This window comes from Sarcophilus harrisii, chromosome X (genome assembly GCF_902635505.1).
Source record: "Sarcophilus harrisii chromosome X, mSarHar1.11, whole genome shotgun sequence".
NCBI classification, from domain to species: domain Eukaryota; kingdom Metazoa; phylum Chordata; class Mammalia; order Dasyuromorphia; family Dasyuridae; genus Sarcophilus; species Sarcophilus harrisii.
This window is the reverse complement of record NC_045432.1, coordinates 7945834-7960548: the sequence shown is the minus strand read 5'-3', so window position 1 is coordinate 7960548 and position 14715 is coordinate 7945834. Positions and strand designations below refer to the sequence as shown.

The 14715-nt window shown below is 40.4% G+C and overlaps 1 protein-coding gene and 1 pseudogene across 3 annotated transcripts in view; both read right to left on the bottom strand.

The window, feature by feature from the left end:
- Nucleotides 1-299: 299 nt before the first annotated feature.
- Nucleotides 300-4068, bottom strand: LOC100919902 (annotated as a pseudogene).
- Nucleotides 4069-8691: 4623 nt separating this feature from the next.
- TMLHE (trimethyllysine hydroxylase, epsilon) overlaps nucleotides 8692-14715 on the bottom strand; it is a 99510-nt gene continuing 93486 nt past the window's right edge. For all 3 annotated transcript variants that reach the window (XM_031945142.1, XM_031945144.1, XM_031945143.1), the window contains 2 exons: nucleotides 14005-14143; nucleotides 8692-11673 (listed from right to left, as the gene is read on the bottom strand). In XM_031945142.1, the coding sequence (XP_031801002.1) occupies nucleotides 11542-11673; nucleotides 14005-14143 (271 nt within the window). In that variant the 3' untranslated portion in view covers nucleotides 8692-11541. The remainder of the gene's footprint in view (nucleotides 11674-14004; nucleotides 14144-14715) is intronic.

The window sequence follows — 14715 nt, the reverse complement described above, 5'->3', positions numbered from 1 at the left end:
TGTCTGTGTGTATGTAAGTAGATGTAATGTATAGAAGTATCTAGTGTATAATGAAGGTCACATTTTCCATCCCTGGAAAGCTGCTGAGGGCCTCATCTGGCTTGGTACTCCTCTGTTCCAAGTTGTAAGTCATATCTCCTACCCAAATGAGTTCCTCAATGAAGGGAAATTTTTAAAATCAGTTTTCTGCTATGAAAAGGTCAAGCAGGGCAAAAGTAAACTTTATCTTGGGGTTGTAAACAGGATTGTAGTTTACAATCCACCATGCTGACACAGGACCCCAGCACAGGAGTCTCAGTCTACCAGCTGTGGACCTGCAACGAGTATAGTATTGCATCAAGGAGTTGGAGGGCCTCAATACAGCAAGGCATTCCTCCAATGCTCTGTCCCAGATAATCAGGTCCCCAGCCTTGTATAAAGCTCATCCTGAGTACACAGAATTGGTATGGGCCATCCACACCAGTCCCAGCAACAGCCACAGACTGATAGCAGGGGCTATTCCCCATACGAAATCTAGTCCAAGTATATTTCCTATTCTTGTTCTGGCCTGAGCAGCTGCTGCAGCTTGCACTATGACAGCCGGGTACTGGGTCTAACAATGGCATTGCTGTAAATCAAACGCCTTAATACATGCACTGGGATAAATCTTATGAACAGCTTCTCCTGATGTTTGGCCAGTTTCTCTGTCTAAGTAGTACTTCTGTACAAACACCACCTGATCACCGAGGCACCCTACCCACCCTACCCATTCTAACAGCACACTCTTGCCTATGTGCAGCCTCGGTCTTTCAATAGCTTCAATCCTGTGAACACGGGAGGGTTGCCCCAAGCAAAAGCTGCCTCCTCCAGACACCTGCTCCACATTGCCACCGACAGTAACAACTGGGCAGCTGGAAGGAACTTTGACAATCTGTCCTCCCCGAATATCCATTTCAAAGTAGGCGATTGAACACCACCATTCAGGCACAGGTTGATTGAAAATGAGTCTGGAATACAATCTAATTGGGAACTGATCAGTAATGTCCTGGATAGGGTGCCAGACAGAGGTGCTAAAGGTGACTATTTTGGTGGGAAGGTACATTAGGCATGTACATCACAGCTCCAGTGCAGGTGGTGATATTGTTATGATGATAAATAGCCATCTGAACAGTAAATTCACTCTGCTGTTGTCTTGGGTCACTAAAGCTATCTGCAAAAGTCCTTCACTGTGACTGCCTGGCAATATACTGGTAGCCACAGGAATGTTGGGAAAGTCAGTGGTGCTGGTAGTGGTAAAATCAGATGAAGCTAATATGGCTGAGTTTTTGATATGTCTCTAAAGGTGCATGATTATTCAACAGACGCTGTATGAGCTAAATTGAATGTCCTTCAGTGGACAAGGATGACCATCCCTCTAAATCATGAATATACTAAATGGAGCAGAACGTTGCCTTATCAGTCATGAGGAGTCAATGCCAGGTGATCCAACTTATTCATAGTGATGTGGGTTCACACAGGCACGATCATATTTTAGGTCAAAAGGACATTGATTGTATGTCATTGTTTAAGTTCATTTTTGTGAAGTTCAGGCCACCTTCAAAGATGAGCATACTTGACATGCTGAAAAATTCCCAACCACCCACCAGACCCCACCAAGCCTGCCATCGAATGGCCTCTGTGTTGTGACACATTTATTAAGCCTGGTCCATTTGTAGTCATAGTTGTTATTAAAGAATACAATTCATTCTTCTTTTTCAGCTTCTTTATGAAACTTTTGGTAGCTTTTTTGTTTCACAAATGTTTCACTTTTTGTCCTTTGTCCGAGGTACATCAAATTATAAACAATGCTCATATTTAGTGGAACTGTTAGTAATAGACATATTATCCCTCGGTTACTATTTTAAGTCTTTTGATTCAAATTATTCTAAAATCTTAAGAGCAATTGTGATCGGTCCCAGGAAGCAAGGAGAATTTCCAACAGTGCCCACGGGCAAAACAGTTACAGACAAGAGATTCTGGATAAGCTTCGTTCTGGCCTTTGTACGACCCCTAACCCCCACCTAGCCACAGAGCTGCTTCCTCCTTCTCCTCCCAGGCTCCTGGGGCCGGAAGGGGACAGGGCGCCACTGAGAGGATGCATGGATGTCACCAACTGGAATGCTCCATTAAAATGACCACACTTTCAAGTTTAAACTCACTTTCTTAAGTCTATTCAACCGACCAATCAATGGAGTCCTTGTTGCTAGTAATTGCTGATTTCTGAGGTACCGATGCTCTCACTGACAATTTAGTAATGTGCTTTCTCAAATCTATTAGAACTCATTACAGCACACCCTTGGAGCAACCACCCCGGTAGAGGGTCCGGCCTTGGAAAGGAGAAGGGCTTTATTATTGACAAAGATTAAAAGGAAGGTGATGAGAGTGGGGAACATGCCAAGGAGTTTTGAGATGAAAAGGAGCTACCTTCAGATTTCTCAGAACGGCAAAAGTCTTTGTGATGGGGTTGGAAGAGGTGGGGGGAGGTTGATGATTGAAGAACTAAGAAAGGAAGAGAAAGTTTAGAAGTTAGGAATAGCTTGGGTGGTGATTGAGACTGGTTGTTTGTAGTCCTTTGTTCTTGAAAACGACCAAAGTAATATACTAGGGGCATGTTCCCCTCTGGGAACATGGGAGCTACTCCCATACAGAACACAAATGGAACTATGTGCCTACAAATCAAGTTGCACTTGAATGTTGAATCCTTGTGGACATTTGGAAGCAATTTGATGACAGCCTGTGACAAGAACATGTTGTGTTTAATCAAAAGTTGTTGGTTTATATACTTTCCATGTGAACACCAAAATCATTGTGCAAATGGTCAACTACAGTTTCAAGTCACTGCAGAAACAAATCCATGATGCTTCAAAGATGTACATGTTTGATGTTACAGAAGAAAAAGTTATTTTTAAATAATATCATGAATAATTATTTATTGTTTACCATACCAGTAGAGGACTTTCATTGATTTTTTTTATCTTTTATTGATTGTTTATCTTTGAACCACTGTTGTGAACCTCCAAGAGGTTTGCAAAGAGAACTATGGAGACTGAATGTAGATCAAAGCCTAATATTTTCACCTTTTTTTGGTTGTTGTTTGTTTGCTCTTTCACATTTTGATCTGATTTTTCTTGTGAAGCATGATGTATGTGGAACTATGTTTAGAAGAATTGCCCATGTTTAACCTATATTGGATTGCTTGCTGTCTATGGGAAGAGGTGGGGGGAAGGATGGAGAAAAATTTGGAGCATGAGATTTTACAAAGGTGAATGTTGACAATTGGGAAAAATAAAAAGCTATAAAAAAACATTAGTTGGGGCAGCTAGGTGGCACAGTGGATAGAGCACTAGCTCTGAAATCAGGAGGACCTGAGTTCAAATCTGATCTCAGACACTTAACACTTCCTAGCTGTGTGACTCTGGCCAAATCACCTAACCCCAATTGCGTCAGCAAAAAAAGAACCACTAGGCTAGGCCAATTATGTCCTTTATAACCAACTCCATTTCTCATTACCATGATGATGGCCATAACTCAAGTTCTTACAGTGTGTCCAACTGCAAATGATCAGACCAATGAGTTTGGAATATGAGCTACCACATGTGAACATTTTGGATGGAGATGTCTCTAAATCTGTGCAGTTCACGTTTCTCTTGAGCCACAATTTGCTCATAGAGCACAGTGAAGGCCTTCTTTGATTTAAGTAGGTCATGTTGAACAGTCCTTTGCCAGTGTCTTTCGTGTCACCAATTAATTCCAAAGTTCTTCAGAGAGACCTTAAGAATGTCTTCATATCACTTTTTCTGGCAACTATGTGTCTTCCTTATGTGAATTCTCTGTGTCTTTTACGCAAATATATGTTTAGCATTCAAGCCCATCGGAGTTATACTCTCTGCAATAGAGTTTGAATGTTTGGCAATTTAGCTCAAGGACCTCAGTGTCTGATACCTCAACCTGCCAAGTGATCTTCAGAATCTTCCTAAGACAATTCAGGTGGAAGCGATGGATTCGGTTTCCTGGCTCGGCATTGGTATACTGTCCAGATTTCACAGGCATACGACAATGAGGTCAGCACAATGGTTCTGAAAACCTTCAGTTTACTAGACAGCCTAATATCTCTCCTCTATCACACTTTCCTTCAGAGCCTCCCAAACACTGACCTAGCTCTGGCAATGTGTGCACCACACATCTTATCATCTATGTGAACAACCCGAGTAAGTGAACTTATCCACAATGTTCAAAATTTCTCCATTTGCTGTAACCCTATATGGATGATGCCCACCATCCACTGGTGGAGAATCTATGTTTTCTTAATATTGTTAGGCCAAAATTAGCAAAAGCAGCAGAAAATCAACCCATGCTTTGTTGCATCTCGGTTTCGGAGATTGTATTTGGTACAAACCATTTATGAACAAAATATCATGTAACAATTCTCCTTCCCCTCTGCCTTGTAGCCTTTTCAAGTTAAATAACTTGTCACCAATAGTGCCTTTGTTGCCATGTTTGTCCTCATTGAAAACATCTGACAACATTGCTGAAAATATCTTGCTAAAAAGCATGGGGGCAAGAACACAATCTTGCTTCATTTCACTGATGACTGAGAAAGCATGAGAGCATCATCCATTATCCAAAACCTGGGCAAACATGACATTATGAAATCGACCTACAATATTGATGAACTTCTCTGGGCAACAAATTTTGCCATAATTTTCCACAAGGGTCTGGCTGGAGGCTCAGCATGAACCACACTTTCACCTCCCAGACAGCATGGAGGGCTGGAGGGGCTGAGTCTGGGAAGACTGAGGGAACCTCGACTGAGTCGGAATGCCAGGACCAGCAGGCGAAAAGGAACCAGCACACCAGGAGTGCAGAGGCAGGGCTGCTGCGGGCTGCTGGCACTTGCAGGAGGGAAGAGCGCTTGGTTTAGGGTTCCAAGTCACAGAGGAGAGCTAAAGTAAAGATAGAGGCATCATTCCTGCCCCCCCCCATTAGAGGTGCTTACACTAATACTTTTCATTTTAAAAATGAACTGGCAAAGAAGAAAGAACCCAATCACAGAAACTTATTAAGGAAAAAAGGAAGACTGGGGCTCACCTCCAGAGGACACTGAAGTAAAAAAAAAAAAAAAAAAAAGCTTTTTCCACCCCCAAAGAGTAATGTTAAATGGCTCTCTGCCCAAAGAGAATTTATAGAACTCAAAAAAGAGTTCAAAAATCAAATGAGAGACATTGAGGAAAAACTATAAAATAAAAATAGAAACCAAAACCATCCAATAAAAATAAGATTATGAAAAAAAGTTATCCAAGTAGAAAAGCAGACATGGAATCTTAAAGACAAAAATAGATTAGAATTTTGAAAATTAGAATTGGGTAAGGGGAAGGCAATGAAGCTATAAGAGACCAAGAAATAACAAAACAGATTCTAAAAAATGAAAAAACAGAACAGAATATGAAACATCTTATAAGAAAAATAACAGATCTGGAGAATAGATCAAGAAGAGAAAATATAAAAATAACTGGACTATCTGAAAGCTGTGACCAAAAAAAAGAACTTCAATATAATAATGCAAGAAATAATCCAAGAAAATTGTACTAGAGCGATAGAACATAAGGGGGAAGTAGAAATTTAAAAAACCCATTGATTACCACCTCAAAGAGATCCTTTTTGAAAAACACATAGGAATATAATTGCCAAATTTTAAAACCCCCAGATCAAAGGGAAAATTTTGCAAAAAACAAGAAAAAAAGCATTTAAAACAATTAGAATTGTGCAGGATTTATCAGCAGCCACAATAAAAGACTGCAGGTCTTTGTGGCCCAAAATATCATATTTAGCAAAAATTATCCATGATATTGAATGAAAAAAAAAGGCATTCAATGATCTTGCAGATTTTCAGGACTTGAAAACAAATTCAAACTCAATAGAAAATTTAACACATAAGGGCCAATCTCAAAGATTAATTTCAAGGAAATGTCCATGTTAAAAATTGTTTTTTACATGGAAATGTATATCATATGTTTAAGATTGAAATTAGCAGTTAGGTAGCTCAAAAGAAAGATTGGGGTAGCGTTGAGTATGATCTGACTCTTAAAAGCAAAATCATCCAGGAAAAGGTAAAAATAGTAATTATGTTATACAAATTAGGTGCAGAGGAAGAATAGACACAGAGATATTAGAGGGGGGAGGAGGGCTCATAGTTCTGAAAACTACTACATTGGGACTGGGTTCAATAGGCAATGCTACATATATATCACGATGGGTATAGCACCCTCCAGAATCTGTAAAGAAATATGGGGAAAGGGAAGGGGGAAGGGGAAGTAAAGGGTGAAAGAAGAAGACAAGGGAAGGCTCTTTATAGGCCCTCCTCCTTTCTTATACCTTTCCCCTACTATTTCTCTTTTCCCTTCTATTAGCCTCCCCCTTTCCTTTTCCTTTTCCCCTCTAACTTCCCTATAAGGTGAAAGCAGTTTCTCTGTGAAACCAAATATATATATATATATATATATATAAAATAATCTCTCTTTGAGCCAAATCTGATGAGAGTAAGATTCACACAATGTTCATCCCCTTTACTTTTTTCCCTAAATTATAATAGGTTAGGGGAGGTTGTAACAGCAATAGCAAGTTAAGAAGCAGAATTACAGCAGAAGAGTTCCCAAGGATAGGAAAAAAGTGATACACATAAATACTACAACAAGGATCAGGAGTGGAATTTATTAGAAAACAAAGTACAGCTAGTAATCATTGATCTTAGACAATGTCAAACTTAAAGATTCAATCAAGAGAAAAATCTACATTATGTCAGCCACACTAATCCGGTTTTACATATGTTTAGATACATGTTTACATATGGGTAAACTGCATGATTTTATGTATATTTCTGAGTATATGTAGATATGTATGCATATAGTTCTATGTAGGTATGTATATAGATAAATGTATATGTGGGGGGATCTGTGGGTAGGTGTGGATGTATGTGTGTGTGTGTATATATACATATGTGTGTATTCATGTAGATATGTATATCTCTATACCTATCTATCTATCTGTAAATATATCTGTGTTAAACTATAACCTGCTTGGGGGAGATGGGGAGGATGAAAGGGGGGAAAAAAGAATAAAGTAAAAAAATGCCCAGTAGAGAACAAAATATCAACCTACAAGGGAATAAAGAAAAGATAGACACTCATGAATATAATTTCTTGTACCATTATATATACTTTCTTGAAATGGTAGTTTATTTTTATAAATTTTGACTCTTCCCTGATGTTCTGCTGGGTACATGGCAATGTCGTTTTGTTTCTTTCTTTTTCCTTTTCTGCCTTTCTTTTTTCTTATTTAATCCAATAAATAGAATTAAAAAAAAAAAAAAAGCTTTGGTAGCTCCTATTGCTAAAAATAAGAATTATTTTTGCTGTGACAAAACATATCTGGTCAAAAGTCATTTTTAAAATTAACTAAACATGAGTATTATTAAAAAAAATAAAACTTCAAAAAAATTTTTAAAAATGATGAGCTGCCTGGTTTCAGAAAAACCTGGAAAGACTTGTATGAATTGATGCTGAGTGAAATGAGTAGAACCTGAACAACATTGTACATAGTAACAACAAGATTATGTGATGATCAACTGTACTTGGCTCTTCTTAGCAATGATTCAAGGCAGTTCCAATAGCTTTGGGATGGAAAATGCCATCCACAACCAGAAAGAGAACTATGTAAACTGAATATAGATCAAAGCATGGTATTTTCATTTTTTTGATTTGGTTTTCTTTCTCATGGGTTTTTTTCCCTTTTGGTCTGATTTTTCTTGCACAACGTGACAAATATAGAAATGTTTAAAAGAATTGCATATATTTAATCTGTATCAGATTACCTGGTGTCTTGGTGAGGGGGAGAGGCAAGGGAGGGAGGGAGAAAAGTTTGGAACAGAAAGTCTTATAAAAATGAATGTTGCCAATTACCTTGGCATATATTTGGAAGAATAAAATACTATTGGAAAAATTTTTTTTAAATCAGAGTTCAAGTCCAGCCTCAGAAATTACTAGCTGTGTGACCCTTGGAAGTCACTTAACCCTGTTTGGGAGAATGAGACGATTGCCCCTTTACAGAAGTTTGAACCAAGAAAAAAGAACATATAGTAAAGGACAGGGGAAAAACAAGAAAAATGACTGCCAAGAAATGTTTGTTTCAGAACACAAACTAAGTTCGTCATGAAATCCCAACCTTTTCTAACTACTCCTGAGAATAGGGAAGAACAGCCGGAGGTAGACTCCTTCGAATGTGCATCAAACAACCGTTATGGTTCAATAGATGACTCCACAGTAAAGGGTTTTTATGAGACAAAAGTCTAAGGAGGTTATATGAAAACATCTTAATGCAAAACCCTTTACATTTGATACCTGTTACAACCATTCCACTGATACTGGGGCAGGGGGAGTGTGCCAAATGATTCCCCACCCCTGACTTCGAAAACATCAAGACTTGCAATGTCACAAATGGTTGCCCCTTTGCACCAAAGGTAAAATTGGATTTCTGGATTAAGAGGATGTTGCCTTTGTTGAGGATGGGCTGGATGGCCTCTGGATGGAGACTCCTAGTTCTAGGAGTAGGCAGTATGTGTTCAGAAGACCAGGGATCAAATCCTGCCTCTGTGACTTTGGGTACTTTTTTGGACTTAGTTTCCTCATCTATCAAATTAGAAGGGTTGAAGCAGATGGTTTTTGAGGGACTTTCTAGCTCTAGATCTACAATCCTATGAACAAATAGAAAATACATTTTCTGCTATATATAGCATTTCTTTCCTAGGAGGGAAAATCAGAAAATTTGGGGGAAAATGCAAGGGTCTGGATTTAGAATTACTCTTGTATGCCACCACGATCTTGACATGTCAGAAAAGCCGCCCTCCATTCTCTTATTCAGATGAAAGCTGGAGAGTGAAGAGTGCTGTATATTGTTCTCATAGTGAAAGAACAGGGTTGGAACCATTCTGGGAAGGGGTCAAAGACCTGGAAATGCTCTGGGTGGCCAGTTTCCTCATTCTTTAAAAATGTTCTGCTCGAGGGTTTTGTTGTTGGTTTTTTGGGGGGGAGATTTTTTGGTATGGATCTGTTCTTTCCTCAGAACCTCCTTGGGTGAGGAGACTCCCTCCATCAATGGAGATCAATAACTCTTTTGTACCTTCTCTGTCAGAGGATTGTCCAGACCGCCATGAGGGCTAAGGGACTTGCCCAGGGTCACACAAACAGCAGGTGTCCAAGGTGGAATTGGAACTCAGGTTTTCTATCCGCTAGACCATGATGCCCCTCTGCACTTCTATTTGCTCATTTGTAAAAAACAGTGCTGTTGCCTCTTCCAAATACCATATGGGCTCAAGGAGCTCAAATGAGATAATGTATGTGGAATGTTTTAGAAATATTCTAGTGCTACATAAATCTATAAGGGATTATGATTATCAGAAATTCGGAACTATACCCCTAGGAGGTCAGGGGGGCACCACAGGGCAGAGTTCATATCTAGCCTCAGACACTTCCTAGCCATGCTACTCTGGACCAGTCACTTCATCTCTGTTTACTCCAGTTTCCTCCTCTGTCAAATGGAGACCATAATAGCATCCACCTCCCAGGGTTATTGTGAGGATCCACTGAGCTGACTGGAAAGTGCTTACACAGTTCATGGCAGATTCTCTAGAAATGCTTATTCTCTTCCTTTTCCTTCACCCTGAATCCATATGAACTTCTTCACCTTTCAAAAATTCAGTTTTCCCACCTCCCTCTTTACACACACACACACACACACACACACCTGTCTCATCCACTGTGCAAGTTCTCATCTGTAACATGGCTGGGTTGTCCTGGATGTGGTTTCTTAGGGCCCCTTAGGATTTCTGTAACATCTACTTCCTAGGGTTATTGGGAGGCAGAAAGGAGCCAAATGAAAGTGCCTTGTAAATGTGGAAGCCCAACAGAAATGGTCATCCTGCCACTCACAGACTACACAAGCAGAACAATGCAGGTACTTTGTAAATAAACCATCCTTGCTTACTGCTTGCTGACAGGTGAGCCAGGTGAGCCCTTTCCCCTTATCTGCATCAGGTCCTTCCATGTAAAATTTGGGCAGTTGGCCTGGTTTATTTCTAAAATCCCTTCAAAATGTGGCATCAAATGTTCGCTAATCTGGGTTCAAATGTGAATTCTGCCTCCGGGGCAGAGGCATTTGAGCTCTCTATGCCTCTCTCCAATGATGGTCTCCAAAGGCTTTGGCTCTAAATCCATGATCCTATAAGTCTTTTTCTTTTTTCTTCTTTGGGTCACAGTGTCCTCATCTACGAAATCAGGGGTTTTTATCAGAAGGTCTCTTCTATCTCTGCCATCCTGTGACTCCCCGCCCCCAAGTCCCAAGGGAGATGTTCTAGGAAACCCCTATAGCTACGAATGAAAATGTCAAAAGCAAAGCATGAGAATTCTCAGATGAAAGGCATTCAATACTTTCTAGTACCAAAGTTATAAAATAATGGAAACTGAGGAAAATAACCATGTACTGCTAAACTATGACTTAAAGGTGTCTCACTCTAAGTACAACCAAGGTCTTTGCCCTTCAAGGTCCTTGCATCCCAACTGTTTTTTTCTGCATGTGTAATTTTGGACGTGTCTGTTCCTCATCTACCAAATGATGGGCTTACACTGGAGGATCTTTAATAACCCTTCCTGGTCTGAATCCAAGATTCTGAGGTCAATAAAGGAGAGTGAACTGCATTTGGAATCATAAGACTCAGGGTCACATAGCTGTATGATCTTTGGAGTTCAAATCCAAGTCCAGGCACTTCTACTTATATGAGCTTGGATAAGTCACTTCCCGTATATAAAATGTGGGAATTGGATTATCTCTGAGGTCTCATCCAAATTTAAACTTCAGATTCCTTGATTCCACCTGCGCTCACGGACCTTGCTAAGCAGCAAAGGATGAATGATATAGACCTGAGAATCTCCCAGGATATCCTCGACCTTTCCATTGAGGGGATTAAGGAGTACTTGGGTTGAGTCCTGACTCTGATGAAAACTACCTCTAAGACCTTGGAATCAGCCATTCGATTTCCCAGGGCCTCTGTTTTCCCAATTTCCAAAGTGAGGGAGTTGACCTAAATGCTGAAGTCTCTCCCAACTCTCAGCAATATTGCTCCTAGTCTAAGACTGTTTTAAGGGCTTCAGATACAAAGGGATTTATTGTGGGGATAGCATGGGAGTGAACTGATCTGGATTATACCAAAAGGCCCAAGAATTAAAAAAAAAGCCTGCTCTATAAAAGAGAATGTAAAGTGTTTTGCCATTGGATGGGAGACTTTGAAGCCTAATAGGACCTCTCTTTTGTATGTTCCCATGTCAGTAACAAGAGAAAACTTAAATAATGTGGGATGCTCTAGGAGGCCAGTCTAAATATTGACACAAGAGTTCCTGCTCTTTAGGTCCTTGTGCAATTCTGTCTGGTAGCCAGTGTGCTTAGTGGCCATCAGGCTTCGTTTCCATGGCTGAAGTTTTAAGCTTGAAGCCCAAGGAAGCGGGCTGTATTTAGCACATCATCTCTCGTCAGGTAACAGCCACATAGCTGGCGATAGCCCGTGAATGATTCCCGGCCATGTAGAACACGCCAGTTGTCTATAAATAGGGCCTGTGAATGAATAAAAGGAAAGAGAAGATGCAGTCAGAAGAGAAGACTATGGGAGCCTGAAAACAAGGTTAGTTTATTTTTTTTGTAAATGATATTTTATTTTTTATAATTGTATGTAAAAAGATTTTGAGTTCAAATGTTTTCTCTCTCCCTTCCTCCTATCCCCCCTCCCCAAGATGGCAAGCAATCTGATACAGGCTCTACAGGTACAATCATGGAAACAAATCTCCACATTGGTCATGCTGTGAAATAAGAAACAGACAAAGGGAAAAACCACCCAAAAAACCCAAAAATGAATACACTATGTTTTCCTCTGCATTCAGACTTTATACTTCTTTCTCTAGAGGTAGAGAACATCATTTCATTATGAATCTTTTGGAATTGCCTTAGATCATCGTATTGCTGAGATGAGTCCATTATAGTTGATCCTCACGTAATCTTGTTATTGCTGGGTACAATGTTCTCCTGGTTCTGCTCATTTCCCTCACTATCAGTTCACGTAAGTCTTTCCAGGTTTTTCTGAAATCCCCTTTTCATCATGTCTTATATCACAATAGTATTTCATTATATTCATATACCCCAACTTCTTTAGCCAGTCCCCAACTGATGAAGAATTCCCTCAATTTTCAACTCTTTGCAACCCCCCAAACAGCTGTTCTAAACATTTTTGCACATGTGGGTCCTTTTTATGATCTCTTTGGGAGGGATTGCTGGGTCAAAGGGTATGCACAGTATGATTGCCCTTTGGGCAGAGTTCCAAATTGCTTGGAGGTTACTTTAAAGAAAAGCTTTAAATGGACTTCTCTGAATGAGCTCAAAAAACCAGTCCCCATCTGTAAGAAATGACCAGCAGGATGAATACAGAGAGGCTTGGAGAGACTGACATGAACTGATGCTGAGTGAAATGAGCAGGACCAGGAGATCATTATATACCTCAACAACAATACTGTATGAGGATGGATTCTGACGGAAGGGGATTTCTTCGACAAAGAGAAGATCTAACTCAGTTTCAATTGATCAGTAATGAACAGAAGCAGCTACACCCAAAGAAAGAACACTGGGAAATGAATGTCAACTGTTTGCATTTCTGTTTTGCTTCCCGGGTTATTTTTACCTTCTGAATCCAATTCTCCCTGTACAACAAGAGAACTGTTCAGTTCTGCACACATAGATTGTATCTAGGCTATACTGTGACTTATTTAACATATATAGGACTGCTTGCCATCTGGAGGAGGGGGTTCAGGAGGGAGGAGGAAAGTCGGAACAGAAGTGAGTGCATGGGATAATGTTGTAAAAAAATTACACTGGCATGGGTTCTGGCAATAAAAAGTTATTATAATAAAAAAAATCCAGTCCCCACATTTGAATATTCAATGTCTGAGGTAAGAGCATTAGAAACTATAAAGGAAAATGGTAGCACCATATGGTACCTATACTTGAGATTGTACTGGCTGAAATAATGACCTCTCAATGAAGAGAGCCCCCCAAAAACCAGGCAGCAGAATAGGAAGAGTCTCAACTGAACTCTCCAACAGTCCGTGTCCTCAAAGACCCGCAACAAACAGGTTAGGAGGTCTTGGGAAACTTAGTGAGTCTCAGTCATGGCACACTCTCTACTGGAAAGAAATGCTGTAAGGTTGAAATCGAGCATTTTTAAATGAGTGTTTTGTTCTTGGGATCCCCAAGCGCTACCTTCTCTATGAGGCCTTTCTGATCCCCTTCTGCTAGTGCTCCCTCTTCATAACCTCGGACTTTTTTATTTATTTTGTAGTTGCTTCAAACGCATGCTCTGTGAAGCGAAGCGTTTCCATTTCTGTCTTTATACACTTAGTGAGCTCAATGACTCCTTGGTGATTGGCTGATTAATAACAATTATTCCTCTTTTTCTGTTATTCTTCCACTTTCTCTTTTATTCTGGAAGGAGTAAGGAGCCACTGATGGTTCCAGCATAGAGGAGTGATGTAGTTAAGAGTTGGGCTTTGAGGAGATAATTTGGGCAGCTGGGTTTCTGATGGACCTTTTTAGAGAAAATGCAAGTGAAAGGACCCCTCTATGTTTTCCCTTACACAAAACACCATTACTGGGCTATTTCCCTAGAGTTTCTTATTCCCGGTCTGAAGGCCCCCAAATTTGAATGCTCTGTCCTGGGCCCTCTTCTCTCCTCCCTCTATCCTACTTCACTTGGGGATCTCATCAGCTCCCAGGCATTTAATGACCATCTCAAATTCACACTGAAAGCAAAAGCAAAGAGACCATCTAGAAAGCCCAATGCCTAACTCTTTAGCTGCAAGGCAAGCGACTTTCATTCCCTCCCCAAAGTGGGGCGCTCACCTTGCCTGGTTTCAGTTTGATCCATAATTCATTCTCTGGCCTCCTCAGCTCTGTTGTAAGAGTCCGGTGCGCCGCATACCAACGGTGGACAACATCATAAGGCACCGTGTTGATGACTGCACGGTCATAATTGTTATACCTGTGATACAAGTAGAAATCTTCTTTTATAAATAAGGCTTTGAGCCAAGTGCAAGCAACGACGTGATCATCCAGAGAGCATGAGAGGGAGACATAAGGGAAGAGGCGTCAGGGGATAATGCAGATCAGCCACTTGGGCAATTTCTGATGTTGGAGAGTTGTCTGTGGCATTGAGAGGTCACCCAGCCAGGCTGAGCCAGAGGCAGAACCTCAGGCCAGGCCTCCTGGACTCCAAGGTCTGCTTTCTCTCTCTCCTGTGATGTGTTTTACCTCTTACCAAGGTAAAACATGATCTAGCCTGTCCAGATCGCAGAGGAGACAATTGATGCCTTCATCACTAAAAGTGACTTGTACACATTCGAGGTGACCAGCACTTTTCTACTTATTTGTTAAAGGTCAATGAGGCTGGCAGACCTCATTTTGATTGACTTTTGGGTTTCTCCCTCTTGAATCCAAGCCTCTATTATAAGAATGTTTTCACTTTTTACTTTAATTTTAATCCCCCGCCCCAGGCCCTCTTCTGAGATTCTCTCTGGAGCAAAGGCCTTTAGTGATAAAGCCTGTGGCAGCAGC